At 39.6% G+C, this 18,356-nt stretch overlaps 2 protein-coding genes across 4 annotated transcripts; both read right to left on the bottom strand.

Annotated features, from left to right (window-relative positions):
• Window positions 1-10,480: 10,480 nt before the first annotated feature.
• On the bottom strand, window positions 10,481-16,489 carry LOC122027874 (very-long-chain enoyl-CoA reductase-like). Of its 2 annotated transcripts, XM_042586891.1 has the most exons (5): window positions 16,249-16,320; window positions 15,945-15,984; window positions 12,458-12,519; window positions 10,910-11,664; window positions 10,481-10,766 (listed from the first exon to the last, which is right to left on the bottom strand). In XM_042586891.1, the coding sequence occupies exons 3-5, from the start codon at window positions 12,462-12,464 to the stop codon at window positions 10,698-10,700; spliced, it is 831 nt and encodes a 276-aa protein (XP_042442825.1). In that variant the 5' UTR covers window positions 12,465-12,519; window positions 15,945-15,984; window positions 16,249-16,320; the 3' UTR covers window positions 10,481-10,697. The 2 variants fall into 2 exon arrangements, with proteins under 2 accessions (XP_042442825.1, XP_042442824.1); XM_042586890.1 differs by lacking the exon at window positions 12,458-12,519 and having other exon boundaries at window positions 16,249-16,489.
• A 280-nt stretch (window positions 16,490-16,769) lies between these two features.
• Window positions 16,770-18,137, bottom strand: LOC122027630 (protein SOSEKI 5-like). Of its 2 annotated transcripts, XM_042586623.1 has the most exons (3): window positions 17,873-18,137; window positions 17,737-17,806; window positions 16,770-17,651 (listed from the first exon to the last, which is right to left on the bottom strand). In XM_042586623.1, the coding sequence occupies exons 1-3, from the start codon at window positions 18,060-18,062 to the stop codon at window positions 16,940-16,942; spliced, it is 972 nt and encodes a 323-aa protein (XP_042442557.1). In that variant the 5' UTR covers window positions 18,063-18,137; the 3' UTR covers window positions 16,770-16,939. The 2 variants fall into 2 exon arrangements, with proteins under 2 accessions (XP_042442557.1, XP_042442554.1); XM_042586620.1 differs by having other exon boundaries at window positions 17,737-18,137.
• Window positions 18,138-18,356: the final 219 nt, after the last annotated feature.

Genomic DNA, 18,356 nt, shown 5'->3' with positions numbered 1-18,356 from the left:
CCCGACCAGTGCTATAAATATAGCACTGATCTGCACAGTTAAATCAACTCACTTGTAATTCATTTCTTTCTGTGCTTTCTATTCTTTTGTATTGTCAACGTTGTAAGAGGCTACTCCGCTCAGAGGAGAATTAGATAGTGCGCCATCTTTGCCTTAGATTAGCAATCCTCTGATTGCAAACCAAGTAAACCCTCTTGTGTCTGATCTTTTAATTTAGTCTCTTCCTTTTTATTACAAGTGTCTGTTAATTAGTTGAATATCCGAGAAAGGTTTTGTGTTTATTTTTATAGGGCAATTCACCCCTCCCCTCTTGCCGGCCTCCAAAGGGACCGACAAGTGGTATCAGAGCAAGGTGCTTCAGGAGGACTAATCGCCGATCGAAGCAACAAGATGGCCGGACCAAGCATCGTTCCACCAAAATTCGAGGGGGACTTCGCAGACTGGAAGCGACGTATGCAGGTATTCCTAAGAACTGATTTTGAAATTCGGTCTATTATGAAGTATGGTTTTGTAGCTCCGATGAATCAAGACGGAGAAGAAAAAGAAGAGAGCCACTGGACAAAGAAGGAGCAGAATGAGTCTGTAGCGAACAGCCGTGCGGAATATCACCTACTGAGCGTGTTGCCGCCTCAAGAGGTCAACCGTATCGGAAGCTATTCATCCGCTAAAGAACTCTGGGAGAAGTTCCTGGAACTCCACGAAGGCACGTCCGAAGCAAAGCTCGCTAGAAGAGACATCCTCCAGAACAAGCTGATGAACATACGTCTGGAAAAAGGTGAGAAGGTAGCCAATTTACACGCGAAGGTAAAAGAACTAGTTACCGGTCTCGAGAACCTCGGAGAAACGGTTACAAATCGGGACACAATACGCTACGCACTCAACGTGTTTCCTAGAACTTCAAACTGGACATCAATCGTCAACGCCTACTACATTTCGAAAGACCTGGAGGTAAGTAGTTTGGAAGAACTGTTCTCCACTCTTGAATTGCATGAAACTAGGTGTGCAGGAATAAAGGAATCAAGCCAGTTGATTGCGCTAAACGCAACCAAAAGGGATGAACCCGAGTCAGACTCAGAGAATGATCAGGAAGTGTACATGGTAAGAAACTTTAAAAAGTTTTTTAGATCTAATAAATTTAAAGAAATGCAGAGTAAAAAGAATCCAAGAAATAGAAGAAGGATGCGTTGCTACCAGTGTCAAAAGGAAGGACACCTAAAAGAAGATTGCCTAGAACTAAAGAAGGACAAAGGAAAGATTCCCAAGAAGCACAAGAACCTAAAAGCTACTTGGGATGACACTTCTTCATCTGAGTCCGAGATTCAAGAATATGCCAGGCTAGCGTTGATGGCAAGCTACGAAGGGCAAAGCACATCAGAACCTAGCATCGATGAAGGGGGAGCCACCTCAGATGAAAGCAACGAAGCAGGGGGAGATTCAGGCTTCAAGTCTGATATGGTAAGTGAGATATGCCTCTTACCCCCTGATCAACTTTACTTTGGTATTAAGGCAATGGCTAAATCTATATATAAATTAGAAAATAAAAATACCAAATTAGAAAATGAAATTTTAGAAACAAAAAGAATTTTGGCAAAATCATGTCTTATAGAGGATTTTGATAAGTTGAAAAATGAAAATGAAAAACTAAAAGAAGAAATAGAAAGATTGAAAAAATCTAATGGTTCAAATATTTCTACTTTTAGAAAATATAGAGGTTTAAATTGGTATTATAGATTCCATCAAAGTCAAATTAGAAATATATCAAAAGTCTATGTACCTAGGAAATACTTGGTTAATTCTGTAGGTATGAACCTCTATTGGGTTCCGAAAATATGTCTAATTTAAAATTAAAATTAGACTTATCATTTTCAGCAAGGAAATTAAACAACTAATTTCATTATGAGGTTTTGTCTAAGGAAGTGGTTGTTGCTCCAATAACCAAGAAGATCTAGTGTCTCGCCACGACCTGGAAGCCAAGTATCGAAATGAAAAGTTTAATTGACTAACTGAAAAAGTATTAATTTAAATTACTTAATGCTTTAAAAGAGTTATTCAATTTGTGTTAGAAAATATTTAAAATTTTTTTAACTTGACTTAGAAAATTTTTTAAAATTACCTTAGAAATTGTTTATGAAAATTGACTTAGAAATTTTTTATGAAAGCTAACTTAGAATTTTTTTTTTTTCCTTAAGATTTTTTTTAAAAAAAAATTGACTAAGAATTTTTTATGATAATATTTCCTTAGATTTTTTTTTTAAAATTGACTTAGAATTGTTTCTTTTGAATATTAACTTAGAAATTTTTTTCTGAAAATTAGAAAAAAAAAAATTTAGGAAATGTTGAAATAAGTTTCAAACTTAAAATTTTAGAAAATTTTTGTTAACACTTATGACTGTTTTTTTTTCTAAAAAATGTTTTACTTAAATTTTTTTTTTCGAAAGAAAAATTCTGAAGAGTGTCTTTACTTAGACATTTTTAAAATTTTTTATACTTAAAATTTTTTTTAGAATTTACCTTTGACTTGTTTATAACCCCAATTTTTATGTGATCAAAGGGGGAGAAGTATGTCAAGTCTAGGGGGAGGTAATATAATTTTTCAATTGAAAAATATTTGGACTTATTTGAATATAAATTGTTTTTATTGCATATGTATACCCTAACTTAACTTCGGTTGCTCATATCAAAAAGGGAGAGATTGTTGGAACCCCAAGGTGTTTTGATGTGATCAAACAAGCTAAGTTAGGTCCTGCGTTTGTTTAACCCCTGTGTCTAAGTGTGCAGGAGCTTAGGAACACAGGAAGTCGAGCGGAAGACGCAGCTAGCGAGAAGGACGACACGGGGAGAGAGCCGACAGGCTCAGTGCATCCGAGGGACGAGGTGACCGCGGAAGAGTACACCGGTGGACGAGAAGAACATGCGCAGCGTTCGAGGGACGAGAAATCAGGAAGGAAGGCTGCTCGAGGAGAAGGCCGGAACTTGGGTTCGGGTGAGCCCTATTCCGGATGTCCGAGATCACCCAAGCGAGCGGATTCGGAGGAGAAGAACCGAACCGAGGCGGGACTGAACCAGAGAAGAGATCCCGGATGAAAAAAATCAACTTCTGTTGACTTTGGGCTCCGGGGCGCCCGGAGTAGTCCGGGGCGCCTGGAACCCTTCCGAGCGCCCGGACCTGGATTTTGACCAGGATCGCGTCAAACATGATCTGATCATTGGGGGATAAAATTTTATCCCCCCCCCCCCATGGCACTCGAAACCCCTTCGGGGCGCCCCAACCAGTACTATAAATATAGCACTAATCTGCACAGTTAAATCAACTCACTTGTAATTCATTTCTTTCTGTGCTTTCTATTCTTTTGTACTGTCAACGCTGTAAGAGGCTACTCCTTCCAGAGGAGAATCAGATAGTACGCCATCTTTGCCTTGGATTAGCAATCCTCTGATTGCAAACCAAGTAAACCCTCTTGTGTCTGATCTTTTAATTAGTCTCTTCCTTTTTATTACAAGTGTCTGTTAATTAGTTGAATATCCGAGAAAGGTTTTGTGTTTATTTTTGTAGGGCAATTCACCCCTCCCCTCTTGCCGGCCTCCAAAGGGACCAACTGATGGTTCCACTTCGTCCTCCCTTGAAGATGTGGATGATACCTCCTCATCTTCCTTCTCCTCCTCGGATGTTGAACCCGTGTCAACATCCAATTAGTCATTCTCTTCTTGGACCAATGAGTCCTTCTCCTTGGGCTCCTCCTTTTCTTGGATTTGTGTAGGACTCTCATGAAGCACAATTATCTTTTTCCAAAGGTCGCTTGCATTCTCATATTCATCTACATTCAATACTGCATTAGAAGGTAATAAATTAATTAAAATTCTACTTACCTCCTTGTCCATCTCCGATTGCTCCCTTTGCTCCTCGGTCCAATATCGAGGTCGGAGACGCTTTCCCTTCTTATCCGTTGGAGCTTTAAACGGTTCTTCCAACACAATCCATTGGTTCTAATTCATTTGGAACCACATATGCATACGCTTCCTCCAATAGTCGAAGTCCTCACGCTCGTATGGAGGTGAGATTCGGATGTCCTATCCTAGCGGACCTTCCGACTCCATCTTCTTCCTCTAGCACTTGTTCCCTTGGTGATTAGTCCAACAAGAGTTCACCTAGCTCTGATACCAATTGTTGAGACCTATACGTCCACTAGAGGGGGATGAATAATGTCTCACCCAAATCGATCGCTTCCTATAATGTTAGCGTACAACAGAAATATAAAAACAAATCTAGCAAATAGAATGCTAAACCTAGAGGTAATAACCAAGACAATCAAACCTCTAATACGTTTATGTAACCTGGTTCGGAGATCACTTACTCCTACTCCACGGTTGTCTGTAAGGTGGACGATTCCGATCCGTCGGTGAATGACTCCCCGAAAAACCTCCGGCTAGCTCAAGCTCCTTGTTGGTGGAGAAACCTCGCCACAAACACTTGAATACAAGCACACCGATCACACGAGGGCTTGGGAGAGTCTAATAGGCTTTAACCAAGTCTATTTCATCAACCTTAACCAAGCTTCAAATGCTTTGTTATATAGGCCACGAGTTGGAAAACTCCGCCTACTAGTCGACTGTAAAAACCATCAATCGACTGCCCTTTGTGAAGATTAGACTGTTACAACCTAACAGCTCGATACCAGTCAACTAATACTTCCATTAGTCGACTGCTCCACACTAACCGAACGAACAGAAGCATTCTATTCACTCTCAGTCGACTGTCTGGTTGACCGCACCAGACGACTGATGAAAACACCAGTCGACTGCTACAATACTGCTACAGTAACGCTACAATAAAACCCTAATCCTAGGATTTAACCCCTGAGTGCATTCACTCAGCACTCGTTCTCGCCCGACCAACCTAGAAATAGCCTTCTAGCCTCCTCCATCAGCCTTGCGTCCCTCGGATGCCTTTCCATCCTTCACATCTTGCCTTCTGGAGCTTCCATCAGCCATGTCATTGTTGTCGGGTCTTCCTTTGCCAAGAGGTCACGCCTATGGGACTTCATTCATTGCCAAGTCACACTTGGACTTACGTTGCCAAGACTACATGCTTGGACTTATACCGCCAAGACTCATCTTTGGACTTTCCTCCTTTGCCAAGATCACACTTGGACTTTCCTTTTTGTACCTATATCCTGCATACTCACAATGCATATCAAATACAACAATAAACCTAATTTAAATCTTTTCTCAAACATTAAAACCTAGGGTACCCAGATTGCTCCAACACCATCCATAACTTCAAGGACTTCTGAGCGACGTTTCTACCCAACTTTGCCAGCAGCTGTTGCCATCAGAAGATAAGCGTGAACTTGTTCTCACTGAAGCAGGGGCCCAAGGAAGCATTGAGGGCCTACATCTAGCACTTCAATTAGGTGGCCATAGATATCCCAGCAGTCTCCTCAGACATGCTAATGAACACCTTCACCCAGGGGCTCACCGAGGGCGAGTTCTTCCAATCGCTCATTCGAAAGCCGCCAAGGAACTTCGGTCACCTACAAAAGAAGGTCATCGAATACATCAACGTGGAAGAAGCCTAGGCAGCAATGAGGAGGGAGACGCCTGCCGAGCCCGCAGAACCGTCCGAATGGCGGCAGTCGAGCAACCATCAAACCCCTAAGGGGCCTCGATCAGGAGGAGCTCAGTCACACCATGAGCCTAGGACGCATGTCGTGCAACATGTGGCAGCCGGTTGCCCAAAGGCTATAAAGAGCAAAATATGGACGCCAATGTTTTGTTCCTCCCATCAGTCGGTGACACACAACGCCCAGGATTGCTATGACGTGATGTTGGTAGCCATCAAGAAAACGAACACGAAGCAAGCTTGTCCGAAATGAGCATCGAGAGCATCGATGAAAGGGGAGCTACATCGAATGAAAGCAGCAGTTCAGGGGGAGCTACGGATGATGGGACCGACAAGGTAAGTCAGGTACGATCTCTGCCTCCCGATAAATTATTCAAGTTTGTTAAATTATTGTCAAAGGATTGCTGTAAGCTAGAAAAAGAAAATCAAGAGTTAAAGTTAATTCTAGCCAAATCTTATCCATGAGAAGAATTTGACAAAATAAAATTGAAAAATGATAATTTGCAAACAGAAATAGCATACTTGAAAAATCGTGCATGTTTGTTTAATCAAAACAATAAAAGATATAATAATTTAAACTGGTATGTTAAACACCACAAGGGACAAATTAAGAAAATTTCAAAGAAATACATATCCAAAAGATTTTTAATTAATCCAGTAGGCTGGAACCTATATTGGGTTCCAAAATCTTATCTAAATTAAAATTTAATTGGACTTAGGGCTTTCAGAGAGTAGATTAAATGTTTAATTTCCTTAAGAAGCTTTGTCTAGAAAGTGGTTATTGCTCCAATAATCAAGAAAGCCTAGTGTCTCGTCACAGCCTAAAAGTCAATTAATGAAATAAAATATTTAATTGACTAACTGATAAAGCATCTAATTATAATTAATACTTTAAATAGTTACTCAAATATTTTTTTTTACTTAGAAATTTATTTTTGTAGAACTTAAAGTTGCTAAAATTACTCTAAATTTTTTTAAGCAATATCAAAATTATTTTCAAAGATTTCAAAAACTTGATAAAATTTTCAAAAATATTGGAAAATCAGAGATTTTTTTAACTAAAAACTTTCTTATTTTTGAAAAGTTACCCTTAGATTTTTTTGAGGTACCCCATTTTTTTATGTGATCAAAGGGGGAGAAGGGAAGATTAAGTCTAAGGAGAGGTAGCTTAAACTTTTTTAATTTTTGTACCTTATTGCAAAATTTATTTCTTTTACTTTATGTTTGTTTATCCTAACTTAACTTGGGTTGCTCACATCAAAAAGGGGGAGATTGTTGGTACCCAAGATAGTTTTGATGTGATCAAACAAGTTAAGTTAGGTCCTGTTGTGTTTAACCCTGTGTCTAAGTGTGCAGGAACTTAGGAGCACAGGATGCCAAGCAAAAGACGCATCTAGTGAGAAGGACGGCACGAGAGAGAGCTGATGGGTTTGGCGCGTCTGAGGGACGAGGTGCTGTGAAAGAGTACACCGGCGGACGAGAAGGGAGTGTGTGGTGTTTCTGAAGGAGGAGAAGCCGGAGCGGAAGATTCCTCGAGGAGTAAAAGACACAGCTGTCTGAGGGATGAAATGTTGTGGAAGAGTACGCTGGTGGACGAGAAGGAAACAAACAGCGATTCCAAGGGACAAGAAGCCGGAGCGGAAGTTTGCTCGAGAAGGCCGGAAGTTGGGTTCGGGTGAGCCCTATTTCGGATGGTCGAAATCACCCAAGTGAGCTGAACCGAAGAAGGAAGCCCAGACCTAAAGTCAACAAAAGGCTGACTTCTGATGCTAGGGGCGCCCGGACCAGTCCGGGGCGCCCGGAACCTGACTTTTATCCAGATCGACGTGGCTTTTGACTGTTGCGTTGGGGATAGATTTTTATCACATTCCATGCACCTGGAACCCTTCCAAGCACCATGAGCAGGGCTATATAAGCATCCCTGCTCCCAAAAGCTAAGTAGAACAAGAAACTGTGAAACAACACTTGTACACTTTTAGTTTTCTGTTTAGCGCTCTGATTCTATGCTGTCATTGCTGTAAAGAGGCTTCTGCCCGAAGGAGAAATTAGTGCGCTTTACTTCTTTGGATTAACAACCTTCCCGATTGTAACCAAGTAAATTCTCGGTACCTCTATCTTTTAGTTTCTTTATCATTCTTATGCAAGTGTTATGTTAATTAAGTTATAAGTCTGAGAAAGGTTTTGTTTTGTTTTTGTGCAAGGGCTATTCACCCCCTCCTCTAGCCGACCGCCAAGGGTCCTAACACCCGTGTGATAGGTGCTCTGTAGGGGTGTTCATTTGGATCAGTTTGGGTTATTTGAATCATTCAGTTCGGGTTATTCAGATTTTATTCTAAATCCAACCAAGAACCAAATCGAATTAACTATAAACTAAATCGAATTACCCGAATCTAATTTGGGTTATTCAGTTCGGGTGCCAATTAACCTAATTTTTTTTTCATTTCAAATTTTCAATGTTCTTCAAATAAATAAACTCCAAATAATTTATATTTATAAATAAATAATCTCTAAATTTCATAAAATAGTTTCATTCAATATAAGAAAAAAATACCTTCACATTCCAAAGATTCCAAAAATTATACTGAAAAAATTATAAAATATATATTAATTCCTTATTCGAATTTTGGGTGGGTTATTTGGATGGGAAGTTATATCCAAAATCAAATCATTAACCCAATTAATATTTCGGGTCTATTCATTCAACCGACCTGAATTTCATTTAATAAAATCAAATAATCCGAATGTTATTTGGATCAGGCGGGTTAATGGATTGACCCGATTAATGAACACCCCTAGTGCTCTATCTTGTGTATGACACCAACCACTAGACGGTATGATGAGTACCCACACCGATATGGTATTTATCTGGACATGTAATTGGAACCAACCATATCATTGGTTGTATACTTTTTTCCAATGATATCATATTTATCTTTCATCGAAAAAAAAAATAGATGCAACACATCTTCTGAGTTGTTCTTCAATCATGTAATTTGTAGTTTCTGAATCGACTATGTAAATAAAGGATATGATATCAATTGGCAACAAAAGGTGAAATCGACATCTCGATAGTCCCTCTAGGGTGGCCCCCACTATTTGGAAGGAAGGTAAATCACGAAGGGTTCGCCCAACAACTGCAATGTATGTAAGGAGGGGTTGAGACAACCAGCAGGACATTATACTAGTTTCGGTCTCTGCTGAAGATGAAGTTATTGTCCTTGATGTACTTGCATCAGCACCATGGTGTGAGGTGGCCAGAATGAGAGGGCAACCAAAGTGGAAGAGGAGGCGTTGCTCGGTGAGATGGACTGGGGGTTGATCATAAAGGTTGTCAACGTGGTGCTAATTGGCAAACATTTGGACCAACAACTCTCATTTCTGGCAATTGGGGTGAGCCAAAGGAGGTGAAGAGGATGGCTGGAGTGTGGATGGATCACCGGAGATATGAGGAACACTTGGCATGGCTAGGAGCAGATCTCCTAGTCAATAAAAAAGTGGACCAGGGGATGAATCACTCGCAATTGTGACTAGATCATGGCCGTGATCTTGCCGCAGTTGGTTGCGATCCTTCCTTGAGTTCACCATTATAGTTTGAGTCGGAGTGGGTGGCAGGAGGTCGCACCCTGCTCAGTGCCCGACAGCCTGGCCACTTGCCCACTTTTGGCGGCCTCCGAGCAGCCTTCGACCGCCCACCCTGACCTAAACTATAACTTAGGAGGATGGTGAACCTAGGGAGGGATCACAACCAATTGATCTGGTCTCGACATGTCTAACTAGACTGAGTTGACAACATATTGGGCAATCACCCCTTGAGACCAGGCCACTCCTAGAGCGGATCAATCGAATTTGTGATGGCATCAGGCGATCGGGGCACTGGCGGGATGATGTGATTGGCTGGACAGCTATGGACGGATAGAGTCACGAGGATGATGATGAATGCGTTGGTGTAGACTGATGTGTGATGTGATTATGCTTGTGATTGTATCGTGTACACCATTATGTTCGACAGTGATGTAGGCTGGTGTATCTGCGCATACACCAACCCCTGTGATAGGTGCTCTATCTTGTGTATGACACCAACCCACTAGACGGTACAAACGAGTACCCACATTGATCTGGCATTTATCCGAACGTGAAGTGATTGGAACATATCGTATCATTGGCCTGTATGCTTTTTCCCAATGATATCATATTTACCTTTCATCAAAAAAAAAAAATAGATGCAACACACATCTTTTGAGTTGTTCTTCGATCTTGTAATTTGTAGTTTCTGAATCGACTATGTAAATAGAGGATATGACATTAATTGGTAGCAAAAGGTGAAACTGTCATCTTAGTAACCCCTCCAGGGTGGTCCCCCACTGTTTGGAAGGAATGTAAATCACGAGAATCTCGTCCAGCAACAACAACACATGTAAAGAGGGGTTGAGACAATTAGCGGAGCATTTCGTACACATTAAAAATCGACCCTAGGACTATTGATAACAATACCCTTATATAAACCAACCGTGTCAACTAGTGGAGGAAAGAATATGATATCAATGTATAGAGTAGTATCACTATTATATGAATATGTGCTTATTATCATCAAGTTTTCTTTTACAGTTACTAAATGATGGCACAGCTTCAGTATGCCTATCACTAAATTCTACAAAATATCTTTTTATTACTCTGTTGCTATCGTTCCTAGACATTTCGTATCTAATTTGTTTTCAGTTATGTAGCATTTGCAATACAAACGATGTTGTGGCTTTACAAGCTTCGGGCCTGTATCTTAACCCATCAGTAGGAAACGACCAAGTACATATAAGCTCTATCTAAAACATAGTGATGGCAAGACAAAGTAAGTGAGCAAACATCTTTACGAAGGTCTCCCGTGCACAAAAGACGAGAAAATCCATAGAACAAAACTAAAGTTGAACGTACAATGAAAGAAGAAATTTCAGGTGTACATATCATGCACGTAACCCAGTGGGCCAACGACTTCTTACATTCCATAAGCGCTTTGATATTTCTACAAAACGATTATACTTGAATATTCAAATCCGAGAAGCATACACCCAGAAATTGCTGCAGCTTACATGAACGGAGGGAGTATCACCCATCGTCGTGGATACCTAGGTCTCCCCTCTTTTCCATCAAACAACTGCAACAAAAAGTAGATCAGAGACAGACATAACACTGATGTAATTTGCATCGGACCATGCAAGACATATAGTAACTGGATTTAAATTTCAGAAACTAAGCATATAAAGTAATTGCACTCAATAGAGAATGGTGTTAGTTTACCTTCTTGAGTCGCCGGTGCTTTGCAAGGGCCCAGTTAGTCATAATGAGAGTAGCCACTACAAGGAACACACAACCTGGTATTGTTTGAGTAGCCATATTGAAACCAAGCCATTGATAGATCTCTGTGGTGTAGTTTGCACAAGTCACTATGTTGAACAAAAACCCACGAGGAATCTGGTAACCACCATTACCATCAGGGCTTCTGAGGTTCCTCAAGATGAGATGACAGTAGAAGTTTGCGAGCTGGCAAATCAACCCAAATGTGAATCCAATCTTTATTTGAAAATCACCAACAGGTGTATACAGTGGGTGATTCACATGGTAAGCAATGTATGCTCCGAAAGTCCAGTAATAGGCACAGTTTCTGAATACATGGGAGAGAGGTGAAGTTGCATGACTGAATCTATGAACAAAGAAAGTCTCCAGAATACGCTTGAAATAATGGAAGCACCAATAGTACAACGCATATGTCTGGACTGGGTAAATAGTACGTTCACCCTCATAACCGAAGTACTTGTACACTGGAAAGTAGTAGAAAACTGGATAGATAACTAAAGGACCCAAATACTCCCAGAAGAAAAGAGTGCTGTAAGAAACTTGAACACCTAAATCCTTGAAAACAACAGTTAGGTTGTTCGCATTCCCATCGCAATAGTCTGCTAATTTTTTCTTTGGGATAAGCACCACTGGTTTTCCTTTACATCCAGCTTGCAGGGGAAGGGTAAGGCGTTGTCTTGAAGGATAATATTTTTTAACTGCAATTAAGAGGAATCATATGGGGCATTATTGTTAGTGATGTACTTCGAAATCTTAAGGAAACTTGCATATCTTGACAGAAGAAATTGAATAGAACTAACAATATTAAATATTAAATATTATTAAAAAAAACTCTAATGTAACAAACAATGCATGTATGTTGATAATGACGGTAAATGTACTAGAGGAAGTTCATGTTGATGCAACCTCCAAAGCTTTGATGTTTGTTTGCCAATATGTTTAATAAGATATAGTCGACCAAGTTAATTAGAAGTCACGGGTCAAGACTGACCTAGGCAAAGGGAAAAATTCAAGCAGGTCAAGGTTGATCAAATGCTTGACAATAGAAAAGTCAAATTAGGTCCAAATTGATCGAATGTCTGGCAAAGATAGAAGTCCTGATAGATCAAGATTAACCTAGGCAAAGGTAGAAGTCCTGACAGTTGCCTAGGCAAGAGAGTTCTCATAGGTCAAAGTTGACTTAGGCAAGTAAGAAGTCGCGGAGGAGTGAACTACAAGTAAGATGAAAATGCTAAGGGAGTGAACCTTAAGTAGTGAGAAGTCTTAGAGAAGTGAACTCCAAGCAAGTGTGACCACACAATCGATTAGACTAGTGTTTTATAAATATTGCTAACACAGTTTTACTTTTACTATTTGTATCTATTGTGTTAATTCAGTGTTGCATAAAAGTCTTAGTAAATCAGGTCGATCGACCATTGATGAGCAGAAGAAGTTCAAACATGTCAATTAGACCAAAATTTAGCAAATAAGTAAGGTAAGTCCTGAAGAGACCTTTCATTCCGGAAGGTAGTGAAGACGTGTCCCAGTTGCGACAACCTTAGGTGTTGATCTGACTGAAAAAAAACCAACAGAAGTGTCTTAAGTCGAGATCAAACAGTCCTAACTATCAAGATTAACTCATGTATAATCATATTGTTTGTAACTTTGTTTTGTAAGACTACTTTTATTATTCTTGTTGTACTAACTTTGTTTTGCAGAAAACATAAAACTAGGTTGACCGAAGGGTTTGATTGACCGAACATGATGGTTCGGTTGACCGATCCAGGTAGATAAGCACGGCCAGATTGTGATCAAATTTTAAAAATAAAGAGGTTCAGTCGGCTGAACAAATATGGAAAGTATAGAATGGATATGATCGGATCGAACAGTAAAGGAAACCCCTAGGGTCCAATTGCCTAAATAGGTTCAGTCGACCGGAAAAGCGAATTTTGCGGGATCGATTAGATCAGACCGGAGCAAACAAGAAAGAAGCGGGGCGAGTCGCCTAATAGAAGTTCAATTGACCGGAAGGGTTCAGTTTTCCAGTCGATCGGATGAAGCCTATAAAAGAAGTCTCGGGATCCAAGACTCAGTATTCAACACTCTTTTCAATACCTTTTCTCTTGCTGCTCAAATCGTAGAGAGACTCTCCGACAACCTATGCCTACATTCTACTTTACGTTGTCGATATAATCTATTACTTGCATTTATTTAAGGTGATAGCAATGTATTACATCTTCCTCACATCTTGTACGAGCTTTCTTCCTTCTCCGAAAGCTTTTCGGAGAGAACTTTAGTGGATTACTCATTCGGAAACAGTCCAAGGGATCGTGAGCCTTGGAATAGCAGTTGTGAACCAAGTAAACCGACCGAGTGTTTATTATTTCCGCTGCATCTCTGTTTGGTTTTGTTAAACCCCCCCCCCCCCCCCCCCCCCCCTATTGCACTTTCCGATATATCTCTTAGCATGTTGTCAAACTGTGTTAAATTGCACAACACCTATTGTGCCTATTGTTGGTGATTAAACATAGCTGAAAGAACGTACAGAGGCAAGAAAACAGGTCAGGATCTTCAGAGTGCATCAGTTCTCAGATTCATCTTAAATTACTTGAGAAAAGAAAACGACAGTGGTACATATACATATGCTAACCTACTTTAAGATAACTACAGTATGCATCATTCTATACATGTGGATAGTGTAAATCATAATTTTATAAAAAAAAAACTCAAATGAATCATGTCTATTTAAGATCAAATTTTCTGGCTGTCAAGCTTTATATAAAATCATATTGTAATGTCAATGGAATTTCTAATTCCTCTACTTCTGAGTTCCTTTGAGAATCTGAGTTGAACCAATAATAAAAAAATCCTAGTAATCTCCCTTGTTCATCTCTTTTTACTTACATTTCTACATAAATTTATTTGTATAATAGCTTTTCTAGCTTAGCTTTTCTGGACAAGTAACCTGTGACATTTTGACAAAGTGATATAGGAAAATTGTTTTGTCCTTTGTCACAATAGTGATCAAGTGAACCTCTATGTTGATAGTCAATTAGATTAATGGGTTAATAACTTTAAGTCCCCTTGAATTTTATAGCGAGTTACATTTTACCCCCCTCTATTTAAAAAACTACACTCAACCCCCCTTTGACATGAAGTAAAAAAAGAAAAAAAAAGTAAATGACCAAAATAACCCTAATCAAAATGACTTCTACAAAGAAAATGAAAAATAAAAATAAAAATCTTATAAAACCGTTAAAAGCTTAACCTTAACTCAACCTGATTTATATATAAGTTCAAAATCTCACTTTGTTTCTAGAAAAATATCCTCATAAAATTCATATATGTACTAACATAAATAACAGAAAAATAGTAACTCTGAATTCTAAATTAATGAATCAAAATTAAATAAAAATAGAACAAAATTTATCATTAAAAATAAAAAATGAAGACCATTTATGATTTAGAAAAAAATCATCCTTTTAATTTTTACCCAAAAGTAAATTTTCATTTCAAAACAACAGCTTTTTGAAACGAAAAGTATTTTTAGCTGCTTTGAAATAAAAATTTACCTTTGGACAAAAATTAAAAGAGTGATTTTTTTCTAAATCGTCAAAGGGTCTTCATTTTATTTTTTTAATGATAAATTTTGTTCCATCTTCATTTAATTTTGATTCATTAATTTAGAATTTTAGCTCTTTTTTATTTGGTAAAATGAGTTTTTGATTGATTAACACTTTTAGAGTTGTTGTTTTTCTGTTGTTTATACTGGTGCATGTATTGTGGCATAAGAAAAAGGCGAATGCGCTCGCCCCAGCACCCCCGCCAACTCGTCCCAGGGCCAACACGAAGGAGGTAAATTTATACTGGTGCATGTATGAATTTTGTGAAGAAATTTTTTCTAGAAACAAGTGAAATTTTGGACCTATATATAAATCAGATTTGGTTAAGGTTAAGCTTTCAATGATCTTATGGGATTTTTTTTTATTTTTTCCATTTTCTTCTTAAAAATCTGATTTAGGTTAGGGTTATTTTAGTCATTTACTTTTTTTCCTTTTTTTTACTTCATGTCAAGGGGGGTTGAGTGTAGTTTTTTAAATAGAGGGGGGCAAAATGTAACTCACTATAAAATTCAAGGGGGCTTAAAGTTATTAACCCTAGATTAATCTTAATTACAATTTCTAGTTTATTATAATTCCATTAACCTTATATGGCATCAGTCCAGTCTTGTGGACCAACTTATGCATACTCAAAAGCATACCTCCAAAATATTTGTCCCTAGATTCTTCGCTTTGAACGTAGTAAAAGTTGCTATTAGTAATGAATTTCGATGACAATATATAGATTTTCTATATCCAACCTTTTCATCATTTTGTTTCCTAAAGGTGTTTCGTATACATAAGTTAGCAGAATATATGTGCAGGCTCTAACAAAGCATATGCATAAATACCAATTTTTTTCATTCAAGAAATCAAATGATAACAAAGGAAATTTAGTCAAAATTCAAAAGAACCTTTTCTATAGTAAACTAAGACATTATAACCTAATTTTCTAAATATATCAGAAAAATCTGAAATATACTGATGTGTCACTATTATAATCTTGAAACTATTAGATTTGAGATCATAAATCACTTCATCTACATAGTTTTGAGCCACATACCTACAATCAATCACAAATATTGAAGATTAACCAAGACCATTTACTATTGTTCAGTACATAGGCACAATGTCAAATTACTACTACACCACAAAAATTAACAAAAAAGATATGAATGATACGCAGCTCAAGTGATGCCAAAGTACCAAGTTTGTAAGCATAAAATTTTAGGTATTGTCTTCTAGCCATTCTACTCAATATTGCTGTAAAGGAGTGAGCATCTCTAAGTATAACCATTTCACTTTTGCTGTGTGTTTGTGCTCACTGGCGTGTGGATGTAGCGGGTTCTCTACGAACATGAACATGAGGAAAAAAAAATTAAAGGCCTGAAGTAACTTACTTCGAGCATGTATAGCTTCCTGTAAATCGCTCACAGTAGCCTGAAAACGCACGCCGAGGAACAAAACTTTAAACTTGTATCGATGAACAAATATATCAGAAAGAAAAATCAAATTCGAAAACTTCTAGTAAGCACATCGAACCATAAAGAGTAACAAACTAGAAATACAAACCACCGAAATTTGTGACAAAGAAATACCTCGAGAATGAGCTTTTCGAGGGTTTTTGGACAAAGCCCTCCGACAAATCATTAAAAAAAAAAAAAATGAAATTCCCTTATCAGACAGAGAGAAAGCGAGAAATACCTCATCGGTAAGTTCAATCCCACCCTTGACGACCTCCCTCCCACTGCGAGACACAAGGTTCACCTTCATCCTTCTCTACCTCTGAACGTGGCAAAGCAAGAGCAGATCACAAACGAGGACGACAGCCCATGTGTAGCATCTATACCGAACTATTTCGACTCAGATCCGACAACGTTGGCCGAATGGGGAAAATAAAGAAGTTACGCCTTTCGATCTACTGGATCCGTTGGATCGGCGAGCTCCTCCTGCGTCCGCCGTTCATCGTTGGTTTCGCAAGTCTTGTCTATTGATTGGGAGGTAATGCATATGGTTGGGAGTCGGAGAATCGAACTAACCAAATTTAATGAAAAATAAAAAAACAAAACAATTGATAAATATTTTTCTGAAAATATTTTTTCTTATTAATGTTCTCGACACCTACTTTGATAGCTACTCGTAGGTTTGGGGAGCACAAACCATTTAAATTTCTTATCGGCTATAGCATTCTTTCCGTTAAAATAAATGAAAAAAAAACCCTTGAATTTAGCAAATAAAAATAAAAATAAAATATATAATTCAGTTCTATTTTTCTCTTCTCAGTTCAAGTGGTAAAAGGCGTCCAAGACTCCCGTCAATCTGCCCCAGTATCAGTACGGGAAGTGGCAAATCTCCATCGACCTAACACCTTCCCGCCGGGCTCTCTCCCTTCAGTTCAAGCTTGACAGGTCGATGAATTCCCGCTGCCGGCGTCATATTGCTCTCTACCAACCTCCTGTTCAAGTACACCTCCTCCGATCTCATTGCCCGCAAGCTCGGAAAGTGGGCCGTGGACTCCGATCGGTCCGACAGTACGTCCCTTGCACTGCGGCAACGACGACAAAGCGCTCGCCTTCGCCGAGGTCGAGCCGCACGAGATCAGATGCATCAGCGCCGACGTGGCCTTCACTCTTCCGCTTAAGCAGCCTCCTTCCACCCTCTCCTTTTCCTCTGATTCCGCTGTCACGATCCGGCAGCCATCCTCCTTGATCAGCGCTTCCAGCGTATCGGGGCTCGGCGAGGATATCTCCTCTCGGCTGAGCTCGGAGGCGGGGTTCTCTACCATCGTCAGTGTCTTTGGCTTCTCGTCTTGGTTCTCCTCGGTCGGATCAGATCGCCTGCGATGGCTCCTGTGCTCGTCCGTCTGGGTGGGCGCGTCACTCGAATTGATGGTGGAAGAGGGAAAGGTGTCACCTTGCACGCGTTTCTGGGTCTCCAAAGACTTCCCGGAGCCGACGGAGGAAGAGGCGGAGCTTTCCATGGAAGCGGAGGAAGAGGAGTAGAAGTGCAGGATATGTGTTCCTTTGAGCACGTACTCATTACGATGAACAGGGTGGATGAAATCATCTCCCAACAGGTCATGCCACACATAGCCATTTCTGTAGTTCCTGATATGCAACAAAACGAAGCATTGAGGGGGAACAAAAAAAAAACAATCATCGAGATCAGTTGATCCTTCTCCAGTGTTCTTACCTTTTGCAAGACCAGGAGTACATGTCCGCCATGCCCCGGCCTCTGAGAACATGGAGACGGCTGATGACATCTGCAAACAAATCGCTCGTTGAAATGATTACAAGAAATTTTGATGATGTTTTACAATACCCATTACCTCTGAGGTAGAGCCCTTCCGCAGAGGAGAAAGGAACCTCCATGAAATGAGGTTGGTCGAGGTTGCCATTCCTTGAGACGTAGTAAACCACTTGAGCCTTTGGTCTCGGCCTCGGCTCTGTCCACACCTTTGTACTCTCTGCGCTCGTCTTCGAAGTAAGCTCAGCTCTCCCTCTGGAAGCAATTGCCATGGCTCAATCGTCCCAAGGTTAAAGAAGGTTTTCTATAAGGAAGCTAGGAATTGAAGAGTGGCATTTACTGAACATGAAGTCAGTTATAGAACTGAAATAAAAAGGACTTTGAAAAGGAAGAAGAAAAGAGGAACAAGCACGAAGTCAACCCATGGCAATAAGCTATCAACCTCCATGCAGCTTTTCCTGCTCCCCAAGCTGCAGTGACACAGAAAAAGTTGGGTGTGATTTCAAAACGAAGATGGCGCCACAAGTATCTGTACCATTGGTCCACTCATTGGACTAATGCTCAAC

Source organism: Zingiber officinale, chromosome 10A (genome assembly GCF_018446385.1).
Source record: "Zingiber officinale cultivar Zhangliang chromosome 10A, Zo_v1.1, whole genome shotgun sequence".
Classification (NCBI taxonomy): domain Eukaryota; kingdom Viridiplantae; phylum Streptophyta; class Magnoliopsida; order Zingiberales; family Zingiberaceae; genus Zingiber; species Zingiber officinale.
Note: the sequence above shows the minus strand (reverse complement) of the source record. Positions and strands in the feature narration are given on the sequence as shown.

What these genes read in the sequence shown, in the direction of transcription:
- LOC122027874 (XM_042586890.1), bottom strand. Translation starts at nt 16,317, where the DNA reads ATGAAGGTGAACCTTGTGTCTCGCAGTGGGAGGGAGGTCGTCAAGGGT. An exon ending in GGATTGAACTTACCGATGAG is followed by an intron (nt 15,985 to 16,248) that starts GTATTTCTCGCT and finishes GTGCGTTTTCAG; the next exon opens with GCTACTGTGAGCGATTTACA. An exon ending in GGAAGCTATACATGCTCGAA is followed by an intron (nt 11,665 to 15,944) that starts GTAAGTTACTTC and finishes TCTTAATTGCAG; the next exon opens with TTAAAAAATATTATCCTTCA.
- LOC122027630 (XM_042586620.1), bottom strand. Translation starts at nt 18,062, where the DNA reads ATGGCAATTGCTTCCAGAGGGAGAGCTGAGCTTACTTCGAAGACGAGC. An exon ending in TACTCCTGGTCTTGCAAAAG is followed by an intron (nt 17,652 to 17,736) that starts GTAAGAACACTG and finishes GTTGCATATCAG; the next exon opens with GAACTACAGAAATGGCTATG.